The 22,790-nt window shown below is 60.8% G+C and overlaps 1 protein-coding gene and 1 pseudogene across 1 annotated transcript; both read left to right on the top strand.

The window, feature by feature from the left end:
* Positions 1 to 3,030: 3,030 nt before the first annotated feature.
* On the top strand, positions 3,031 to 12,516 carry MB (myoglobin). The gene is made up of 3 exons (XM_062201980.1): positions 3,031 to 3,188; positions 9,142 to 9,364; positions 11,940 to 12,516. Exons 1-3 carry the CDS (start codon positions 3,094 to 3,096, stop codon positions 12,084 to 12,086), a joined length of 465 nt encoding a protein of 154 aa, XP_062057964.1. The 5' UTR covers positions 3,031 to 3,093; the 3' UTR covers positions 12,087 to 12,516.
* An 8,675-nt stretch (positions 12,517 to 21,191) lies between these two features.
* On the top strand, positions 21,192 to 21,498 carry LOC133767553 (small ribosomal subunit protein uS14-like; annotated as a pseudogene).
* Positions 21,499 to 22,790: the final 1,292 nt, after the last annotated feature.

Raw genomic sequence — 22,790 nt, forward strand, 5'->3', positions numbered from 1 at the left:
CCACTGGGTGTCTCGTGTGTGTGTGTGTGTGTGTGTGTGTGTGTGGCACAGAAGCTTTCGCACGCACAGGCAGCCTGGCTCTCCTATTGTGTGTCTGTTACCCTGCCCGGGCCACGGAGGAGGCTGTCATAGGGATAATAATAGCCCCCAAACAGAGCTGATGGCTCTGGGTAGCCATGGCAACCGTGGGGCCAGCCATGCTGTTCTAGGGATGCCTAAGTAAAAACAGATGTCGCCTCCTGCCCGAAGCTTAAATGGCGAAATTCAAGAGGTCCCTCGGCTTCAAAGCCCCAGGTGTCCCTGTGCAGCTGGTGGGGCTGCCTGCCAGGAGAGTGACAGCTTCCTATTAAACCCTTCAGCAGCGCTAACGGGCTGATGAGACCGTCAATCCTCCGGCATCCCCAGACACCTCGAGAGCCTGGCGGGGCTGGGGCAGGAGTCCGCCCTGGCAGCCCCGCCCTCAGGGTGGTCCAGAGACTGTCGGGAGAGGGCTGGCAACTGCACACGGCTGAGCAGGGCCGCGGGCACAGAGCAAGCTGGGGCCGTGGACTCTGGGAGCGGCGTGCGGGGTGTGTCCCCGCCACCTTCCCCGGCGTGCAGGATGGCTGCTGGCTGACTGCTGACCATCTCCGCTCTTCCTCCTGCCCCCATCCTGCCCTGAGTTCAGGTGACCAGAGGGAGGCGTGGAGGCTGCCGAGGGACCGCGGCGCAGCCAGACCCTGTCGGAGTTTTCTTTCTCTCGGATGCCGGCGTGGACCGGGCCCTCAGGGCGGCGCCGTTGAATGAATGAACACATGGATGAATGACACCTCTCAAGTCCCTGGGGTGCATGAGCCACTGCATCTTTCAGTGCTGGAGCTGGCCGGGCTCTTGGAGGTCTTGGCTCGGCCCCGTGGGGTGGGCGTGGCGAATGTCATCAGGGATGGGGCACCAGGCGTGTGGCCTGCGCTCCGTGGGCCTGAGAGTCAGCCAACTCCATTGATAGGACTCCAGGAAGGAGCACAGGGTCAGTGCAGCTCACGGCTTTACCACGGCCAGAATGGAGGGGGTGCTGAGACCAGTGAACTTGACCCTGTTCCTCGCTGCATTTCTCGCCACCTACTCGATCCTTCCCAAACATCCTGGTTCACGTTTTGAAGACGAGATCTGATGAGTGGAGCTGATAGACAGTGGCTGTTCAGATACAGGCTGGCTATTGGCCCCATCAGCTGGTTTGGGGGAGACGTGTGTGTGTCGGTGAGTGTGTGTTCCCCCAACATGACTGCCTACCTGGGCCACAACCAGGACAGCCTCACACTTGTCTACCCCTGCTGAACCTCACCTGCCACGGCTGTGGAGTGGATGGCCGCTCACTTCTTCTTGGGCATCACGAAGATGAGAGGTAGCTCGCCAAGGAGGCGCTTCGTAAACTGTGCAGCTGGTGCCCATGGAAGGGGGGCCTGTGCATGCTTTGCTCTGGCTCCGAAAAGCTGTACTGTGTTTTTTCTCCTCTCTCTCATCTCCCCAAGGGCACTGTGAGCTTCTTGAATGCAGGGATGTATTTTATTTGATTTTGTTATTGCCAGTGTGTGGTGTCCAACTTACAGTAGGTATTCTGTGACTGTGGGGGGGGGGATGGAGCAGATGGATAGATGGATGGGTGGGCACATGGGTGTTGAATGCGTTATGGATGGATAGTGGATAGATGAGTGGATAATGGGCGGATGGACAGATGAACATGTGGATGAGTGGAAAGAGGAGTGGATGGATGGATGGATGGAAGGATGGAGGGATGGATGGATGGGTGGTTGGGCCCGCAAATGGAGAGATGGGTAGGTGGTAGATGGGTGGGTGGGCCCACAGATGGAGAGATGGGTAGGTGGTGGACGGGTGGGCCCACAGATGGAGAGATGGGTAGGTGGTGGGTGGGTGAGTGATGGATGCACAGAGGATGACGAAGGCATGAAGGACGGATGACAGACGGATGCAGGGATGTACACAAGGCTGTTCATCCTCCACTTGCCTTCCTCCCAAGACTGTCCATATTTCTACTCAGCAAACATGTATTCAGCTTAGATCTGATACAGGCACAGGAGCTGCACAGGTGAATGAAACAGAGTCCCTGTCCTCGTGACAGCCAAAGCAAGGAGCATGGACTTGGAGACGTGGCCTGCTGGGTTCAGATCTCAGCTCTGTGCCCAAGTAGCGGTGCCAGGGCAGCCAGCCTCCCCAACTACCCCCCATTTATACACAGGTCGCGTCCGTGGGCACCGCAGAGGGGTCCTGGGGTGTTCAGTGAGGTAGCCCGTCTGCAGGGCTTGGAGTGGGGCCTGGCAGGCACAAAGTCTGTGAGGACTGGCGGCTGTGGTCATGATGGAGGAGCAGGTGCAGAAACCGGGCAATCCGCTGCAACAGGATCCGCAGTACAGCAGGCTTGGAAGTCGAGGGCGGGAGGGGACGGGCATTGCACCTTGCGGGTGCAGGTCAAGTGCGGCTCCCCAGAGGGAAACATCTGAGTAGAGGCACAAAGCCAGGAGCTCCCGGGGGAGCGGGGGAGCGGGACTTGCCTGGCCTCCCCCAGCTGTAAACAAAGCCACGTGGCCTCCTTTCCACCCCCCTCTGGCTGGGTGAGGGGCAGAAGGTGAGTGAGGAGACTGGGGCAGGCCAAGGCTGACCGCCGGCCAGCTGGGGCGCCTGTTGCCCAAGCTTAGAAACATGACAGGCCCTCCTGGGGAGGCTGACAGCAGGGGCGTTGGGTTTCAGATTCTGGCCATGGCCTTGGCGGTGCCCTTTCTCCGGACGCCGAGAGCCCAGACAGTGGCTCAACCTCCGCCTGCTCTTTCCACTGCCCACCCTCCCCCCAGCTCCCCCATGGCCCCACAATGGCACCGGCCTCAAATAGTTTCCCATGTGAGGGCTAGAGAAAGGAAGAGATTAGAGCGCTGGATGAGAGAGAAGGACCAGGAGGGGGAGGCGGAGGGCGGGCACACGCCATCAGGTGACCCACAGCAGGGTATAAAAACCCGTCCGGGGCCGGGCAGCCTGAACGGCCAGCTGCCGGGACAGAGCACCCAGCCAGCCCACGCCTGATCTTCTTGTCTCCTTCAGAACGCCATGGGGCTCAGCGACGCGGAGTGGCAGTTGGTTCTGAATGTCTGGGGGAAGGTGGAGGCTGACCTTGCCGGCCACGGGCAGGAAATCCTCATCAGGTAAAAGGAAGCCGTCCCGCTGTCCCTGTCACCCACGCCCAGAAGATTAAAGGCGCTCAGCCGCAAGGCAGCAGCCCCAGGGTGGACCAGCTGGCTGTGCTGCTGGCCGTGAGCCGACCTCTCCTTGGGTCTGCTGGCTTTTTAGCACCAGGGATTGCCCTTAGGGGAAGGGCTCCACCCCCGGCTGATGTCAGGGCCCCCCAGATGCCTGGTTGCCCACTGGGGGGGAAATCGTAGGATTTCAGATGTCAGAGACAATCAGGGCCCTGTGAGACGTGAGGCAGCCCCCTCCCTCCCAGGACAAGGACAAATGGCACCTGAACGGGAAAGGACATCCCCAGAGTCACAAACCCTTTTAATTCTGCAAAGTTCAAGGCTAAGGCAGGGCTTTCCAGGTGGGTCAGATCTGGCTGCAGACTCGGCTCTGTGTGAGCTTTAGGAAGTGACTTGGCCTCTCTGAGTCTCAGCGGCCTCCTGTGCTGATCCTCCCGTCACAGGGAACACACGCAGCACCCAAGGGGTCTGGTGCAGGTCCTGGCCTACAGGGCGCGGGGCTCCCGAAAGTACATAGGGAACGAGAATCAAAAGACAACGTCATTTTGGTGCAAAAAAGTTTTGAAAGTTATGCCTAGTTTCCCCCTCCTCCACTAAGGTGCATTTTTCATGAACTTTTTTGAAGACCGCTAGGTATAGAAAGTTCTAGAAATGTTAGTGACTGTTCTGGAGGAAGCCCGGACTAGGACCCTTGGAAAGCCTGGCAACGAGAGAACAGGAGACAGAAGCCCAACAGGGACCTTTGCTGCGGGGTGCGTCGCGGGTTTGAGGGCTTCGTGATGCAGCTTCCAGGCGTAGCCTGCCCCCCGTCCACCAGAGAAGCCAGAATACCGGCTTTTGTGCCTAGAGTCGGCTTGTGGGGGGCATGGAGACGCTCGCTTTCCCGTCGCCTTCAACCCCAAAGGCTGGGTTTGTCCTGCCCCTCCCTCGTGCTCTGGGCTAGTTCAGCCAGAGCCCCCCACGGGAGCTTGACCCAGCACCTCTGCCCCAGGAGGAAGCGCCCCCCCAGGTGGCCGCCGCCCAGAGGACTGCCCTTGGCCTTTTGTCCATGCGTGGCTCTCTCCTTGGGCCGGAGCCACACCCAGCTTCCTCCCCCCTTCAGATGTCCCCACCCCCCCCCAGGCTCCCTTGGGCTTTGCCTATTTCCAGCTCCCAGCTCCCTGGGGAAGATGTTTGTTTCCCCCACAGCTCTGTCATCTGAAGTTCAAGTCCATCGTGGTCTGGGCTGGAAACGCTGCAGCAAGGACAGCGTGTCTGCTGTTGACTCCAGCGGCATGTCAGGGCGCTCCCTCGTGTCTGTGTCCCCCTCCGCTGGGGCTGCCATGGTCGTCCTCTGGACGAAGGTCTCCCCCACCCCATGTTGATGCCAGTGCCTGAACTGGCTTGCTGTGTGACCTCGGGCAAGTCTCTGCCCCTCTCCGGGCTTTGTCTCTCTGTTGACCGAGTGAAGCCGCTGTCTGCCGTGGTCCCTGAGCTCCCGCCCCACTCTGGCTCCACCAAGCCTCCTGCCGTGGGAGAAGGAGGCAGCAGGGTCGTGGGGATCAGAGAGTGCAGAGCGGGGGGTCTTTCCAAGGTGATCCAGGCTGGCAGCCTGGAGGCAGCGACTTGGACGTCTTGAAGGAGACTCAGGGGGTTGCGTCATGGGGGGACTATTTCCTCCCTCCCCAGGGTGGGTCGCAGGGCCTGCCAGGGGCCGGGCGCCAGCAATGACACCTGATGCCTGGCACTGCCCGCCTTTGCCAGGCTCCACAGGGCCCAGTGCCCGTTGTGTCTCGGGCTGCGGGACACATGGAAGCCACGGCAGCTGCTCCTGTGCTGTCAGTGCTGGGGGCTGGGGGCCTCCCCGTGGTGGAGGGGGGCGCTGCCTCCCAGCTTGCATAGGGCCCTCTCTGGAGCTCACGGTGGGGCTCTAGGCACCGCCCCGGGCTTCTGCGGTGACCTTGGCAAGGTCATTTCTCCTAAGCCTCAGGGGCGTGGGCGTAGAATTCTGAAACACAGAAGTGGGAGGGGCGACAGGAGAAGCCGGCAGTAGGCGTGCGGGTACTGAGGGAGGGGCTGCCGGGTGGGCTCCGGGCCCTGCTTTCCCTGTCTCGCCCAGACCTCTTGGAGGGTATTTATTTGGGCATTCTTGTTGGGACAAAGGAGTTCCTGGCCAGGAAAAGTTTGAAAACCGCTGCTGGCGGCCCCTGCTTTTCACAACACAGGGGCCCGGCAGTCTCAGCTGCCAGCGTCAGGTATGGGCAGAACTTAGGATTCCTGCTGCTGCTGACAGTGGTGGTGATGATGGTGGTGATGGTGACGATGGAGGTGATGATGGTGGTGATGATGATGATGATGGTGGTGGTGATGGTGATGGTGATGAAGATGAAGATGATGAAGATGGTGGTGATGATGAAGATCATGAAGATGGTGATGGTGAGGAAGATGATGGTGATGGTGATGAAGATGGTGATGATGATGGTGGTGATGGTGATGATGACGATGGTGGTGATAGTGATGAAGATGATGATGGTGATGGTGATGATGACAATGGTGGTGATGAAGATGGTGATGGTGAAGATGGTGATGGTGAGGAAGATGATGGTGATGGTGATGAAGATGGTGATGATGGTGAAGGTGGTGGTGGATATGGTGGTGGTCTTGAAGACGGGGTGTTAACAGAGGTGAGGCGATGAGGGGGAGGAAGGCAGCAAGTGCCGGGCCCTGTGCTGTGTTTTGCCTGTAGTAACTCCCTGATGAGGTGGAGCTGATCGCTGTCCTCACCTTCACTAGACGGGCTGAGGAACCTGCCAGCCACTGAGCTGCTAGGGTCGGGGCTGGAGCCTAAGCCCCAGCCCCTCCAATGCAGCCTCTCTGCCGTGACCACTGAGCCATACTGCCCCTCAGCCTGGCCACACTGGGCAAGGTCTTTGTTCTGGGAGAGCTAGGAGTTCCAGGGGTCTAAGCAGATGCACGGTACCCCAGGAGGGGGTCGGACGGTGCCCTGGGTCAAAGGACAGCAGGCATCAGCCTCTTTCTCCCTGGTGGGCTGATGGGGCGGGGTGAAGTAGAAAACGCAAGCGTGCGGGGGGGGGGCTCCGAGACTCCAGACGCCCCGCCCTCCACCCCATTCCCCAGGGCGGGGCCTCCATTGCTCATTTCCCAGGGGCGCAGCCTGCTCTGGGGCTGCCTGCGCGGGACTCGGGGTCGTGGGGGGTGTGCAATGCTGAGATGACCTGGTGGGTCCCCATGTCCTGTCTGGCTGTGTGGTGCTCAGATTGGAGAGTGAGGTGGAGACGCATCGTCTGGGTCCCACAGTCCCTCTGGTTTCAATATGGCCGAACCAAGACCCAGAGAGGTTGAGTGGCTTCCTCAACATCACACAGCACATTAGAGACAGAGCCAGGGCCTGTCTCAGCTTCTGCAGTTCTCTGTCTCGCAGTCATCGGGGTGAGGAACAGCCTGAGCTCCTTGGCTGCCATGGGTCCGAGCTTCTCAGTCCCTAGACGGTCTCCTCCCAGTGTGTTGACCTTGGCCCTGCCGTGTGGGTGCCAGGTCTCACGTCTGTCAGCAGCCATTGCAGGATCATTGTCGCCAGATAAGAACAGTCAGGAGCCGGGGCAGCCAGGTGCCAGAGACAAGCTGTCAGTGACGCACGAGGCTTTGGACGGGGCCCCGGGGTGATGTGGTGCCTGTGGGCACGGCTGTGGGCAGACGGGGCGTGCTGGGGGAAGGCCTTGCTCCCTGTCCACAGCTGCACGCCTGCGTGTGCGCGTCTGCCTGTGCACGCACGTGTGTGTGGCCGTGTGCACACTTGTGCTTGTCCATTTCTGTGTGTGCACCGGTCTGCGTATCACCATCTCTGGGTGAGAACAGCAGGTCTGAGGCGTCATCGGGAGTGGCGGCGTGAGGCCACACTGCCTGGGTTCCGTCCCTGGTGAGTCACTCAGACTTTCCGTGCCTCCGTTTGTTCATCTGTAAAATGGGATTGCCTCATCAGGCTTTTTAAGCGAGTTACTATTTGCACAGCCCTCTGATGGACACTAAGTGCTGCCCAGGTGTGGGCTGGCGTTGGGTCCTGTATGTAGCCAAGGGCGCATTTGTGCGCGTAGCCGAGTTAGATGCAGCAAACTAGCGGCTCCCGTCCAGAGGGGCCGCCTCTCTGATCCCGGGTGAGACGGCGAGTGTGAACAGCACCGAGTGCGCTCCTTGTTGGAATAAGACCATCTTGTGCCTGGGGGAGGGTTTGACTTTGCTTATCTCAAAGTGCCTCCCGCCCTGGGATCCTGGGCTTCCTCGTAAGGCGCGGTTGTGAATCCACCCGCTCGCAAGACCACCCCTGGCCTGACCTGGACACACGGACTTGGGTGCGAGTCCCGCTCCGACCCTTCCCCTCCTCCCCGCCCCCTCTCCTATGCCAAGGGCAGAAGGAGGGAGATCCTGGTGCCCCAGGCTGCAGTGAGGAGGGGGCTCAGCAGGGGAGAGCACACAGGCCTGTGTCATTTAGAAAACCTGTGCTCTGGGCCCTGCGGCGCCTCCCACTGCCTGGGTGAGCTCGGCCCTCACCTTCCCATTCCTCTTCTATAAAATGGGGCAGTCCTGGTGCCTGTGGCCAGGGTTGCTGCGAGGACTCAGGACATGCAAGTACTTAAAATACCCGCCGCCTTAGAAAGTCCTCCGTGTCAGCACCTGCCAGGCCAGCGCTCACCGTCCGCTCGCTCTCCCTACAAAATTCTAGAACTGTCTCTCTCCGCACCGTGAGGTCCTAACTGCACTGGGGGGCCTGGAATGAGGAAGTCGGGAAGGGGAGACGCCAGTTCCACAAATGAGTACTTGTCTTAACTGCCCAGCAGTGGGGTGACCAGAGCTGGGGAGCCGGGCTGACCACAGCCACAGAGGTCACCTTCGATACCAGGGACTCCTTCTGGGGTCGGAGGAAGACAAGCCCAGTGTCCTGGTCCCAGCTGGTCCTCCCCACGGGGACACCGTGGGGACCAGGCGCTTCCTCACAACCACTTCTGGGTGCAGTGGCTCAGGCTCCGGATTGGGGCACAGCCACAGTGGGCTTGTGGGGGTGCCCTGGAGCCTTGAAGTCACGAGAGGAACCTTCTGAGGAACGGAGCCGCCCGGAGGACAGGCTGCTCTGAGCAGACAGGGGCCGCGGGGTCTCTGGCGGGGCTGGGCCAGGGCCCCTTGGCTTCGGTACAGCAAGGGGAGAGGCAGCGGCAGGCGGTCAGAGCTTGGCCCAAAGCCAGCCAGAGAGGCCGGAGCGGCAGAACTGCTCTGAGAGGCAGGAAGGAGCCTCCCGTCGCCAGGAGTATTTAAGTCCTGAAGGACTCTCTCTGGGCAGGGAGCCGCAGAGACGGTCCTTTACCCGCTAGGCTAGATCGCCAGCCCCTGGGGTGACTTTGAGTCCCTCGGGTCTGGGTTCAGTCTGGCTCCTCCACCTACTGGCCCTGAAATATTGACTAGTGGCTCAGCATGTCCAAACCTTTATGGCCCCATCTGTCAAATGGGCATAAATGCAAATGACTCCACACAAGGAAATGCAGGTGCAGAGCCTGGCCTGGGGCCTGGCACACAGTGCGTGCTCAGCCAGTCAGGGTCATTCAGCTCCAGGAACCCCTCCCCCTCCCCGCCTACAAGGCCACTCAGTCCTCTACTGTCTGAGAAAGGCAGGGTGAGCCCACGGGACAATGAAGGGGATGTGTTGGGTAATAAAAGTGGCCATAGCCCAGACACCCTGCTGACAATAGCACAGTACTATCTCATTTAATCTTCCCTGGGGGACGAGTTTTCCCACACTCCTTGGCTGAGAGGAAGTGAATTGCCCAAGGTCCCCGGCTGGAAGCGGCAGGGGCAGGGGGCCCCCTCGCGCGTGCTCGCTCGCGTCTCACGCAGCGCCCCGCTGTGCCCGCAGGCTCTTCCATACTCACCCTGAGACGCTGGAGAAATTCGACAAGTTCAAACACCTGAAGTCGGAGGACGAGATGAAGGCGTCCGAGGACCTGAAGAAGCACGGGAACACGGTGCTCACCGCGCTCGGGGCCATCCTCAAGAAGAAGGGGCACCACGAGGCGGAGATCAAGCCCCTGGCCCAGTCACACGCCACCAAGCACAAGATCCCCGTCAAGTACCTGGAGGTGGGAGGCGGGGCCGGGGGCGGGGCCGCGAGGGTGGCCACGCCCACGCGGAGAGGCGGAATCTGAGACAGTCACTTTTTCAGGGTCAGGGTCATGGTCACGGGGGTGGGGGGGCAGGTGGCAGAGCCAGGATTCAGAATAGGGTGTCTGTTGCCCCAGATCCCGGGCCGCTGGAGCCCTGCGCCCCCAGGAGTCTGTACCGCCAGGCAGGTGCTCCACTGTTTCTGCTGTCTTTTTTTTTTTTTTTTTTTTTTTAATTTTTTTGACAGGCAGAGTAGACAGTGAGAGAGAGAGACAGAGAGAAAGGTCTTCCTTTTGCCGTTGGTTCACCCTCCAATGGCCTCCACGGTAGGCGCGCTGCGGCTGGCGCACCGTGCTGTTCCGATGGCAGGAGCCAGGTGCTTATCCTGGTCTCCCATGGGGTGCAGAGCCCAAACACTTGGGCCATCCTCCACTGCACTCCCTGGCCACAGCAGAGAGCTGGCCTGGAAGAGGGGCAACCGGGACAGGATCGGTGCCCCGACCGGGACTAGAACCCGGTGTGCCGGCGCCGCAAGGCGGAGGATTAGCCTAGTTAGCCGCGGCGCCGGCCTGTTTCCGCCGTATTTATGGGTGTGGAGCTGGAACCTCGGCTGCCCCAGGCACAAGCAACAGGGCGGGCCAGGCGACAGCCAGTGCTCTGATACCAAGGAAGAAGGGAGAATGGGTATTGAGAGGTGGATAAGCAGGTACCCTCTCACCCCCATTTCACTGATTTGGAAACTGAGGGCTCAGAGTCACTCGCCCAAGATAGCTCATCAGCCAGGGGCAGTCAAATCCATGGTGCCCGGAACCCAGGCGCACCATGTCCCCCACCCGCAACACCCCCTTAGCCTGACCTCCTGAGCGGCACCCATCCCCCAGGCCAGTCGCACACAAACCCTGCTGCCCGCCCAACCCCTCAGCATCGAAGACCTGACCCAGCAGTCCCACCTCTGAGAGCCTGCACCTGCCCCGGTCTCTGCCCGCCTGCACCCCCGGACCTCTGCTCCCTCCCTGCCTTCTCTGGGCAAACCCTTGTTTATCCACAGCCCAGCTCAGTAGCCGCCACCCACGTTGGGGCGAGACAGGCCGCTGCCCCAGCCGCCCCCACACCCCTACGGCCCCAGGTCCATGTGCCTGCTGGAATGCGAGCTCCTGGGGGCAGAACCCTCTCTGTCTCAGGCTTATGTCAACTCGTGCCCTCGCTGGAGGCCTCCTCTGTGCTCCCTGCAGGGCTGTCTCTGTCCCTGTGGGCAGACGGGCCCCCAACCCACAGACAGTGGGTGCGGGGTGGCTTCCATGTCTCAGTCCTCCAGCCGCCCTGATACCCCGGATATGGGCAGCTCTGCTCCAGACCCAGGGAAGGCCGAGCTGGGGCCACCCCCGGGGTCACGGAAGCCCTGGCTTTGCGGTGCAGTGACAGGCCTCAGCTGCCTCCCGAGTTCCCTAAGGGCAGGGCTTGCTCCCCCGCCGCCCTGTGCGCCCTCTTTGTTCCACCGCATTTATGAAATTAGAGGCAAACTCAAGCACGTGTGCAAACAGATGCCAAAGGCACAGGTGCGTGGGAAGCCGTCCTGGTTCTGAGCACCACGGAAGAGAGAGCTGGGGCATCCTGCCAAGGGGTGTGCACTGGGGGTGACTCCTCTGTCCCTTGATGCCTCACGTCCCTTGCACCCTGGGGTCCTGAGATAGCCCAGCCGGTCAGGCCTGGTCAGGCCCCGCCTCCGCTCCCGGCTCCACGCTCTCCTGAGCACACGCGCAATTGTGCCATCCACCTGCTGTGCAGCCTCACTCCAGCCACCAGGGGGTGTCCTCCATAACACGACACCTCGAGGTGCACCTGCCAGGGCTGTGGTTGGGTGGGGCCTGCATGCGTGGGTGGGGCCTGCATGCGTGCGTGGGTCCCCAGACAGCCCCATGGCTCAGAGCTTGCTGTCTCTGGAGGAAGATGGCAAACACAGGTGCCAGAAGGTGAGGCCGTCCTGGGCTCAGCGCACTCCTCCCTCCCCCCTCCCCATCCCTGCCCCCCCCCCCCCCATGGCTGAGCACTAACTCTGTGCGGGGCATGGAAAGCAGGGGCTTTAAAGGAGCAGCTGTGCTAAGCCGTTAACCACGCAGAGATGAGATTCGATGAGATTCGTTCTGGAAGGCCTGGGGGCAGACTCCTGGATTAGGTGCGCCTTGGCCTTTCCTGGCTTCTCTGCAGTTGGAGGTGCCCTAAACTCGTGCCTGACACCCCCAGCTGGGTCCACCCTGAGGGCAGTGGGCACGAGTGTGGGCTCTGGAGCCGGCAAACCTGGGATCCAGTGCCCCTACCTGTCTGTGTGACCTCGGCACACGGCTTAACTGCCCCGTGCCTCAGTTTCCCCACCTGTAAAGCAGGGGGGTAGCAGTAGCTGGCTCCCGGTGGGTGTGGGTGTGAAGGAATCAGTCCTCGGAGGTCACCCAGCCACGTCCAGGTGGGGGTCTCACCAGAGGGCTCTGGAGTAAGGAGAAGGAGGGACACATTCTGGCCTCCGGCAGTGACCAGCGCCCTCTTGTCCCCTCCCCGCAGTTCATCTCGGAGGCCATCATCCACGTCCTGCACAGCAAGCACCCCGGGGACTTCGGCGCCGACGCCCAGGCAGCCATGAGCAAGGCCCTGGAGCTGTTCCGGAACGACATCGCGGCCAAGTACAAGGAGCTGGGCTTCCAGGGCTAGGGGGCTAGGCCCCGCCGGCCCCGCCCCACGCTCACGTAGCTCCGTAGCCTGCGCTTTGAGTGGCTGCTTCGTTTAGGACGGGCTGGGGGTGGGGGCTCCCTGGGGCACACGTGGCCTGTTGTGCGCTGTGACCTGTGCAGTTTGGATGGCACCCAATTCTCCTGTCCTCTCCCTCCGCACCCGATTCCTGCCGTCTTCAGATCGACCCACACTTTGCCCCTCGGCTTTCACTGCCAGTCCACGCAGTAACCAAGCCTCCCACGCGGCCTCTCGCGCCCCCCACCCACCGCCCGCAGACCGCGGGACTGCCCTCGGCCAGCTGGAGGCCTGGGCCCAGCCCGGGACGCGGCACATCCAGCTCCCTGGATGTGCGTGTGCCTTCGCAGATGCTGGGCCACCCGCCTGGATTAATAAAAGGCCCTGCAGTTTCTGACTCTGCTGGTGTTTGTCACCTCCCGAGCAAGGGCAGCCCCGCCCCCGAGGGAAACGGTTGGGAGGGGACACCAGGCTTGGGCGTCCAGAGAGCCTGTGGGAGGAGGGAGACAGGACCCGGCTTCCTGCGGCCACCCTCCCTCGGGGCAGGCCCAGCGCTGGGCCCAGGAACCGAGGGTCCCCCGGGAGCCCCTTGCTGGCCTTCCCACCACGTTCCTCCGGGAGGCCTGTGGCACCCCACTGCCCGCACCTGCAGCGTGCCCGGTGCTGGGCAGGCTCCCAGGTCACGTGGGGACACACGCACGCGACCGGCCCAGGGGCTCACCAGGCTGCAGGCTGGGTCCTGGGGGCGGGGCCTCGGGGCCCGGTGACCCTGGACTAGAATCTCAGAGGTCAGGTGGTGTGTGTGCGGGTCCTCCAGAGAAACACAGCCAACGGGACACACACAGCGGAGACACATAGCACACCATTCACAGCACATACACCATACCATATACATACCACACACTATACACACCACACACATCACATACCACATATACACGCCACACACACACACCATACACATCACATATCACATATACATGCCACACACACACCACACACATCGCATACCACATATACACGCCACACACACCATACACATCATATACCACATATACACGCCACACACACACCACACACATCACATACCACATATACACGCCACACACACAGCACATACCACATATATGTTACACACACACCACACACATCACATACCACATATACACGCCACACACTATACACACCACACACATCACATACCACATATACACACCACACACACCACATACCACATATATGTTACACACACACCACACACATCACATACAACATATACACACCACACACACATCACATAGACACACTACACACACCATACACATATCACATACCACACACTATACACACCACACACAGATTGCATACACACACACTACACTCCAGACACCACACACCATCACACACTGTGTACCACACACACCTCAAAACACCTCATGCCCCCGAGTCCTGCGTGCCTGACCAGGTTTCTGTCACCAGCCGGCGGCATCTGCCAAGGTGCCCCCACCCTTCTTGTGGAGCTCACAGAGGCCTGGGCTCTAGAGGGACACAACTGCCCCAGGTGAGGTGGCTGACAGCGGCCGCGGGTCGCCGAGCCCAGGTTTGCGGGAGGCCGGTGTCAGGTGTGAGTCCACGTTAGGCTCCCTCCGAGGGGCGCACTTCTGACAAAGCGCCCCTGGTGGGGGGACACGGGGCTGCAGAGCGCGGAGGCAGCTGGGGTGTTAGGTGTTGGGAACCAGAGTCCCTGTGGCACCCGTGTGTCAGCACCCGGCAGCCACCAGCAGGCCGTCACAGCCATGGATGAGGGCTCCGGAAGTCTAGAAGAACGCAACTAATCGACAAGTCTACTTGGTGCAAAAACAACTTTGAGGCTCCTGCACAATTTCTTTCATCAAATGCATGTTCCGTGAAATTCTTTTCTTTTTTAAAGATTTATTTACTTGAGAGGTGGAGTTACAGACAGAGAGGGAAGAGGAGAGAGAGAAAGGAGAGAGAGAGAGAGAGAGAGAGAGAGAGAGAGAGAGAGAGAGAGAGAGAAAGAGGTCTTCCATCCGCTGGTTCACTCCCCAAATGGCCACAACAACCAGAGCTGGGCTGATCCAAAGCCAGGAGCCAGGAGCTTCTTCCGGGTCTCCCATACAGATGCAGGGGCCCAAGGACTTGGGCCATCCTCCGCTGCTTTCCTAGGCCATAGCAGAGAGCAGGATTAGAAGTCGAGCAGCCGGGACTCAACTGGCGCCCATGTGGGATGGCAGCACTACAGCCGGCAGCTTTACCCACTGTGCCGAGCACCGTCCCTAAATTTATCTTTTCATTCCATTTTCCAGGTGCTTTTGAAGTCCCTTCAGGTGCATTGGCGTGTGTGGTGTCCCCGCGTGGTTCTGAGAACACCGTGTGTGCCCCTGCGTGGTTCTGAGAACACTGCATGTGTCCCTGCGTGGTTCTGAGAACACCGTGTGTGCCCCTGCGTGGTTCTGAGAACACTGCATGTGTCCCTGCATGGTTCTGAGAACACCGTGTGTGTCCCTGTGTGGTTCTGAGAACACCATGTGTGTCCCGTGTGGGTCTGATCACCCTGTGTGTGTCCCGCGTGGGTCTGAGCTCACCGTGTGGTTCCCACGTGGTCTGTGCACACTGTGTGTGTCCCATGTGAGTCTGAGCTCACCATGTGTGTCCCCGCGTGGGTCTGAGCACACCGTGTGTGTCCCCACGTGGGTCTGAGCACACCGTGTGTGTCCCGCGTGGTCTGAGCACACCCTGTGTGTCTGCATGGGTCTGAGCACACCGTGTGTGTCCCGCGTGGGTCTGAGCACACTGTGTGGTTCCCATGTGGTCTGAACACACCCTGTGTGTGTCTGCATGGGTCTGAGCACACCGTGTGTGTCCCACGTGGGTCTGAGCACACCCTGTGTGTCCTGCGTGGGTCTGAGCTCACCCTGTGTGTCCTGCGTGGGTCTGAGCTCACCGTGTGTGTCCCGTGTGGTCTGAGCACACCGTATGGTTCCTGCATGGGTCTGTGCACACCATGTGTGTCCCCGTGTGGGCTGAGCACACCGTATGTGTGTCCTCGCATGGATCTGAGCACACCGTGTGTGTCCCGCGTGGGTCTGAGCACACCGTGTGGTTCCCAGGTGGTCTGAACACACCCTGTGTATGTCCCACGTGGTCTGAGCACACCGTGTGTGTCCCCGTGTGGGTCTGAGCACACCGTGTGTGTCCCGCGTGGGTTTGAGCACACCCTGTGTGTCCCCACGTGTGTCTGAGCATGCCGTGTGTGTCCCACGTGGGTCAGAGCACACCGTGTGGTTCCCACATGGGTCTGTGCACACCGTGTGTGTCCCACGTGGGTCAGAGCACACTGTGTGGTTCCCGCGTGGGTCTGAGCACACCGCGTGTGTCTCACGTGGGTCTGAGCACACCGTGTGTGTCCCGTGTGGGTCTGAGCACACTGTGTGGTTCCCATGTGGTCTGAACACACCCTGTGTGTGTCCCGCGTGGTCTGAGCACACCGTGTGGTTCCCATGTGGTCTGAACACACCGTGTGGTTCCCGCGTGGGTCTGTGTACACTGTGTGGTTCCCGCGTGGGTCTGAGCTCACCGTATGTTCCCGCGTGGGTCTGAGCACACCGTGTGGTTCCCACGTGGTCAGAGCACACCGTGTGGTTCCCGCGTGGGTCTGTGTACACTGTGTGGTTCCCGCGTGGGTCTGAGCTCACCATGTGTGTCCCCGTGTGGGTCTGAGCACACCGTGTGTGTCCCGCGTGGGTCTGTGCACACCGTGTGTGTCCCGCGTGGGTCAGAGCTCACTGTGTGTGTCCCCACGTGGGTCTGTGCACACCGTGTGTGTCCCGCGTGGGTCAGAGCTCACTGTGTGTGTCCCCACGTGGGTCAGAGCACACTGTGTGGTTCCCACGTGGTCAGAGCACACCGTGTGGTTCCCGCGTGGGTCTGAGCACACCGCGTGTGTCCCACGTGGGTCTGAGCACACCGTGTGTGTCCCGCATGGGTCTGAGCTCACCGCGTGTGTCCCATGTGGGTCTGAGCACACTGTGTGGTTCCCATGTGGTCTGAATACACCCTGTGTGTGTCCCGCGTGGTCTGAGCACACCGTGTGGTTCCCATGTGGTCTGAACACACCCTGTGTGTGTCCCGTGTGGTCTGAGCACACCGCGTGTGTGTCCCACGTGGGTCAGAGCACACCGTGTGTGTCCCACGTGGGTCTGAGCACACCTTGTGTGTCCTTGCATGGGTCTGAGCACACCGCGTGTGTCCCACGTGGGTCTGAGAACACCATGTGTGTCCCGTGTGGGTCTGAGCACACCGTGTGTGTCCCACGTGGGTCTGAGCACACCGTGTGTGTCCTCGCATGGGTCTGAGCACACCGTGTGTGTCCCGCGTGGGTCTGAGCACACCGTGTGTGTCCCACGTGGGTCTGAGCACACCGTGTGTGTCCCGCGTGGGTCTGAGCACACCGTGTGTGTCCCGCGTGGGTCTGAGCACACCGCGTGTGTCCCGCGTGGGTCTGAGCACACCGCGTGTGTCCCGCGTGGGTCTGAGCACACCGTGTGTGTCCCACGTGGGTCTGAGCACACCGTGTGTGTCCCGCGTGGGTCTGTGCACACGGAGCTCTGTGTGGCTTCCCTGCTGCCGTTGTCCTCTAGTCCCACCTGCACCGCCTGTCTCTGAGACACCCACAGGAGTCGCCCCGAGGTGGCCCAGGCCGCTCCATCCAGGGCTGTGGCTCCGGAGGGAAGTCAGGGTCACAGTCAGGAGAGGACCCGAAGGAAACCGGAGCCGGGCGAGGGCCGGGAGCACAGGCGATAAGCTGTCAAGCGCTGAGGAATGGCGCCGGGACTTACCGCCGGCGCCCTGGATGCCAGCCCCTCCCTGAGCAGTGCTGGGCGCCCAGGGACGGCTGGGCAGTGACAGGGCCGGGCAAGCGTGAGGCCTGCCGGGCAAGATGGCGGCTAGGATGCCCGTGTCCCACCCCGGGGCGCCCGGAGTTCAGTGCCAGCTCCAGCTCTGGGCTCCGGATTCCTGCACACGTGCACCCGGGGAGGTGGTGGGCGAGGGCTCAGTCTCCCAGTCACAGGAGCCGGTCCCTTAAAGTAAGTCTCTCAACACCCTCCTGGTGCTGTCTCTTGGGAGAGCCCAACTTCTGCCATCATCGCCCCAAGGTACAGATGGGGAAATCGAGGCGAGGGAGCCTGAGCCCTGTGCCCACGGTCCCCTGACTGGGCAGCAGTGGCGTTGGGGCCTGCAGCCTGCGCCATGGTGGAGATGCGCTGGGAGACCCGCGTGGCTTGGCCTTGGAACGAACATTCATTCTCCAGCTCCGCATGTGTCGGAGTGCAGTCAGCCGGCCTCCGCTGTGAGACCAGCAGCAAGTCCAGCTTCTGCAGCGCCTCCTCCGTGCTCCCCGAATTGCCCAGGAAGCCAGCACTGACTTGGTCGGGCCCTGGCTGGATGCTGCTCTGTCTCTCCCCACACGGCTGTGCTCAAGAACCTGCCTTGGGGAAAGCTGGTGCAACACTTCACAGCCGTGCACCCCGCCGGGGGCCCCAAGGCCCCGTGCTGCAGCCTGGGCCAGAGTGAAAGGCCTCCCTGCAGGAGGACAAGCCCACTGAGCGGGCCTCAGACCCTCCAACCCCGCACGTGGCCCCTCGACAAGGGAGGGGCCGTCTCCCAGGAGCCCCTGACAAGGAGCCACCTTGTCCCCCATTCTGTGGCCAGGCTTGCTGGGGAGGGTGACCTCTGGGAGCTGGGTGGGGGGACCTTCTCAGCTTGCAGCCCTGGACAGCAGGTCGGAGGCACCAGCCTCACCAGTCCCCAGAGCCCCGGGGGCCCTGTCCTCTGCCCTGTGGGCTCCCACAGGCAGGCGGTGACTTTGGGTGCCAGTCTCAGGGCAGAGCCCGCTGACCCTGCCAGCTTCAATCTGGCAACCAAATCCCCACTAAGCGCCTGCAGGTGGGCTGGCGGCCACCACGAGCCTTGGGTGACATCCCAAAGGCCACGGGGTGGCCAGATTTGGGGTCACCAGTTTCTCACCTCTCACCCTGCATGGGGAGCGTCCTGAGAGGCCTGAGGGAACAGCTCCAGGACACCGGAGGTCATGGCCACCGCTGACCCTTGGGGATACTTTTCAAACGGCAGCTGCTCACAATCACAACAGATCTCAGGGCCAGATGAGCGAGGGTTAGAATCCCGGCTGCTCTGGCCGGCGCCGTGGCTTAACAGGCTAATCCTCCGCCTTGTGGCGCCGGCACACCGGGTTCTAGTCCCGGTTGGGGCGCCGGATTCTATCCCGGTTGCCCCTCTTCCAGGCCAGCTCTCTGCTATGGCCAGGGAGTGCAGTGGAGGATGGCCCAAGTCCTTGGGCCCAGCACCCCATGGGAGACCAGGAGAAGCGCCTGGCTCCTGCTTCGGATCAGCGAGATGCTCTGGCCGCAGCGGCCATTGGAGGGGTGAACTAACGGCAAAAGGAAGACCTTTCTCTCTCTCTCTCTCTCTCTCTCTCTCTCTCACTATCCACTCTGCCTGTCAAAAAAAAAAAAAAGAATCCCGGCTGCTCCACTTCCGATCCAGCTCCTGAGAGTGTGCCTGGGAAAGCAGCAGGAGATGGCCCAAGTGCTTGGGCCCCTGCACCCACATGGGAGACCCGGATGGAGCTCCAGGCTCTTGGCTCTGTCCTGGCTCAGTGCTGGCCATTATGGCCATTATGGGAAGTGAACCAGAGAATAGAAGACCTCTCTCTCTCTCTACTCTAAGTCTGCCTTTCAAATAAATAAATAAATAACTCATTTAAAAATCTTTAATAAATTCCACCTAATCAGGTACCCACACACATTTCACTCACCTGTGACACATGAGTTCATGACATCTTCTCCCGCTTATTTTTTTATAAAATATTTATTTGTGTATTTGAAAGGCAGAGCTACAGAGAGGCAGAGGCAGAGAGATCTGCCCGTGGGCCCATGACCCACTATGCGGCTCCGAATCGCCCTCGCTCGGGGCTTGGGTCACTTCTCCCTCTTCCCAAGCGGTGACGTAAGGCAGGTTCCGCCCCCTGCTCCATGCCTCGGTTTGCTGTTGAGAAGTGAACGTCAGGTTGTCAGGTCTTTCTGATTACTTGTCCCAGAAGGCCTGGGTAAGGTCAGACGAAGGCAGAGGTCCCCAGCCTGATGATGCCCCTTCCCCTCCCCTACCACCAGGAACAGCGCGGTTGGCCAGGGGAGTGCGGGCAAGCGGGCCCCTGTCCCCGACTCTCTCGCCTCCTCCAGTCACGGTGTCCCAGCTGCAGCGTCTCACCCAGGAAGGAGGCAGAGGGGCTGGTGGGGAGTCCATGGGGTCCACCGGCCTCACGGGCAGCCGTTTGCACAGTGAGCTCACCCCTGCTCCCATGCAGGGGGCACTGGGGACCAGAGAGGGCACGAAGCAGCTGGGGTGGAGGCAGCCCCGGGTTGGGGAAGGCACAGGGAGGAAGACAGTGGTGGAAGGACCCCGCTCATCCCACTCAGCCGCCTGTGCCCGTGGCTGTATGACCTCAGGAAAGCATCTCCCCCTCTCTGAGCTGCGGCTCTCCGTGGGCCAGCCGGGACTGGACAGTAAAGCCCAGTTCCAATCTGAAGAGCCTCTCTTAAGAGTCTTTAGGGCCGGCGCCGCGGCTTATTAGGCTAATCCTCCGCCTTGCGGCGCCGGCACACCGGGTTCTAGTCCCGGTCGGGGCACCGATCCTGTCCCGGTTGCCCCTCTTCCAGGCCAGCTCTCTGCTGTGGCCAGGAAGTGCAGTGGAGGATGGCCCAAGTCCTTGGGCCCTGCACCCCATGGGAGACCAGGAGAAGCACCTGGCTCCTGCCATCGGAACAGCGCGGTGCGCTGGCCGCAGCGCGCCTACCGCGGCAGCCATTGGAGGGTGAACCAACGGCAAAAGGAAGACCTTTCTCTCTGTCTCTCTCTCACTGTCCACTTTGCCTGTCAAAAAATTAAAAAAAAAAGAGTCTTGGTTCATAGGCTGCGGAGGTCAGAGTTCAAGGAGCCCTCAGGGCCACTGATCCCAGGTGTGATTTTACGGATGAGGGAGCTGGGGCCAGAGGACATGGATCTTGGTCAGGCTGTCCCGGTGGACAGATGGCCCTGCACCTCAAGGTCCCTCCTGGCCACTCGCAGGGCTTGGTGTTGGGGGAGCTGCTGCTGCCCGGAGCACGGGGTCTCCGAAGCAGGGGTCCCGACCCTGTTCGTCTTGGCTGGCATCATGTTCTCCCTCTCTTCTCATGGGAAGAATGGGAATTGTCAATCCTACAACTTGCCTGGGGATTTGTAGATGCCCTAAAAGGACAAGAAGAAAGTTTGCCAAGCCCAGAGCGGCAGCACCAAGGCCTCAGCAGGTGCAGCGGGGCCCAGCCCCGCCTTCCGCTTCCGGGCAAGACCTCAGGAGCCCTGGGAGCTGGGGAGGGGCAGGGCTCCCTGGAGATGAGCGGTGTGCAAAAATAGACCGAAGGGGCTTGGCTGGTTGCCCACATCCCCGCAGTGTTCATCCAGAGCTCCGCTGCGCAGGGCAGGACGCTCTGGTCCAGAGCAGGGCGTGTGACCTGCCCCAGGTCACGGAGCAGGTGTGCAGCTCAGCCCGAGCCAGAAGCCCAGGGGCCTCTGCCTCCTGAGGGGCGTCCTCCATGGCCCCATGGGCCTCCCCATGGGCCCTGAGCCTGGGCCCGAGCTCATCCCAGCCTCCTCCTCTGCCCCTGTGCCGCACCTAGCAGTCATGGCCACAGCAGCCACGGCATGTGCTGGGCACGTACCTAGCACCGTGCACGCATTAGTTCACACCTTCCGACCGCCCCGTGATGCAGGAGCTATCTTCATAGCCATTTTACAGCTGGGGAAACTGAGGCTTGGCGAGGTTGACCGACTTGTTTCAAGGTGGCAGAGCTGGCATTCGCAGCTGCCCCTGGACTGATGGATGAGAGCCATGAACAAGCGCCTGTCACTCAGCACAGGAGGCCGCAGCCACCAAGAGTCACAGAGGTCCTTCTGCCCCAGGCTGGCGCCCTTAGAAATCTCCCTTCCCCTTCCTTTTGCTTCGTTGCGCTCGTGAAAGCAAGATGGGCCACCAGCAGCTCTACTGGAGCCACCCGCGAAAATTCGGCCAGGGTCCCGCTCTTGCCGCGTCTGCTCAAACCGGCACGGTCTGATCCGGAAATACGGGCTGAACATGTGCCGCCAGTGTTTCCGTCAGTACGCGAAGGACATCGGCTTCATTAAGTTGGACTAAGTCATTTCCTTGAATGGATCCTCCAAGACATCAGTGCTATGGGAAGTCATACTAACTCTTGGAACGTCATGCCAGCTCTCTGTACATAAAATAAAGAACTTCAGTTGATTGTTTAAAAAAAAAAAAAATCTCCCTTCCAGGGGGCCTGGGTGCTGCAGCACGGGCTTACATTCCCGGCCGTGCCCTGGGGAAGTCACTCGTGTGTCTTCATCTATCCCAGGGGACCCAGCCTGTGTGTCAGGGCTTCTGCAAGTGGCTGACTCCCGGGGGCTGCTGGGGGGATCCAGTGGGGAAGCCAGCGCCAGGGGCAGTCTCTATTCTAGAGAGAGATTCCTGGTGCTCTGGGAGGGCCAAGTTGCCTTGGTTTACCCATGGATGCTTGGGGGGAGGGTGCAGGGAGCGCCCCCAGATTAAAGGGCAGAGGGCCCCGCCAAGGCTGGCCACAGGACGCGCCGATGGAGGAGCCACCCCGCCCTTGGATGCCGGTGGGGCCAGTCCTGGCACTGGTGACAATTATGTCCCAGAGGCGACTTCGGCCAGATAGAGACAGGTGTGTGGGGGGGGGGGGTGGCGGAGGGGACAGCCTCCTGAGCTGGGGCTGAGTCATCCCACTGGGCTGGAGTTGAGAGCAGAAGGGGAAGGGGCTGGTGCCAGAGGGGGGAGAAGGAGAGGTGGAAGCATCTAGAATAACATGGGCGAGGACCACAGACTGCGGCGCCAAGGGTCAGCGTAGCCACCCTCCCTCTCTGGCCCCAGTGCCACCCCCAGGCCCTCAGAACCCACAGAGCCCCCTTCAGGCTCCAAAGCCCTGCCCCCAAAGCTGAGAGGCAGCTCTGGGCGGGGCCTGGGAAGGGTGGCCAGGGTCTCCAGAGTCAGGTGGATAGCGCCCACCCCCTGCCCACAGGTGCTGAACTGGGTCAGCCCAGGCAAGCGCCGTGGCCCCTCAATCTCCCTTCGCATCTACAGAACCGAGGTAGCGCAGAGAGGGATACGCGGGCAGCCGCTGGCCTGGGCGTCAGGATGCTGCGTCCCCCCGCAGAGTCTGGGTTGACTCCTGGCTCCGACTCCCACTCCCTGCCAGTGCCGGCCTGGGAGGCGCGGTGATGGCTCAAGTGGTCGGGTTCCTGCCTCTATTTCAGTACAAAAAATTTGAAATCCATGCCTAGAGGGGTCTTTCAAAAGTCCACGGGAAATGCACGTTATGAAAAAACTATGCATTGATTTCAAAAATCGTTTGCATCCACATAAATTTGTCTTTTAATTTGATTTTTTTAAGCTTTGTTTGTTTATTTGGGAGGCAGAGTTACAGATAGAGGGAGAGTTCTTCACTCCCCAAATGGCCACGACAGCCAGAGCTGGGCCAATCTGAAGCCAGGAGCCAGGAGCTTCTTCCAGGTCTC

This window comes from Lepus europaeus, chromosome 10, assembly GCF_033115175.1.
Source record: "Lepus europaeus isolate LE1 chromosome 10, mLepTim1.pri, whole genome shotgun sequence".
Classification (NCBI taxonomy): domain Eukaryota; kingdom Metazoa; phylum Chordata; class Mammalia; order Lagomorpha; family Leporidae; genus Lepus; species Lepus europaeus.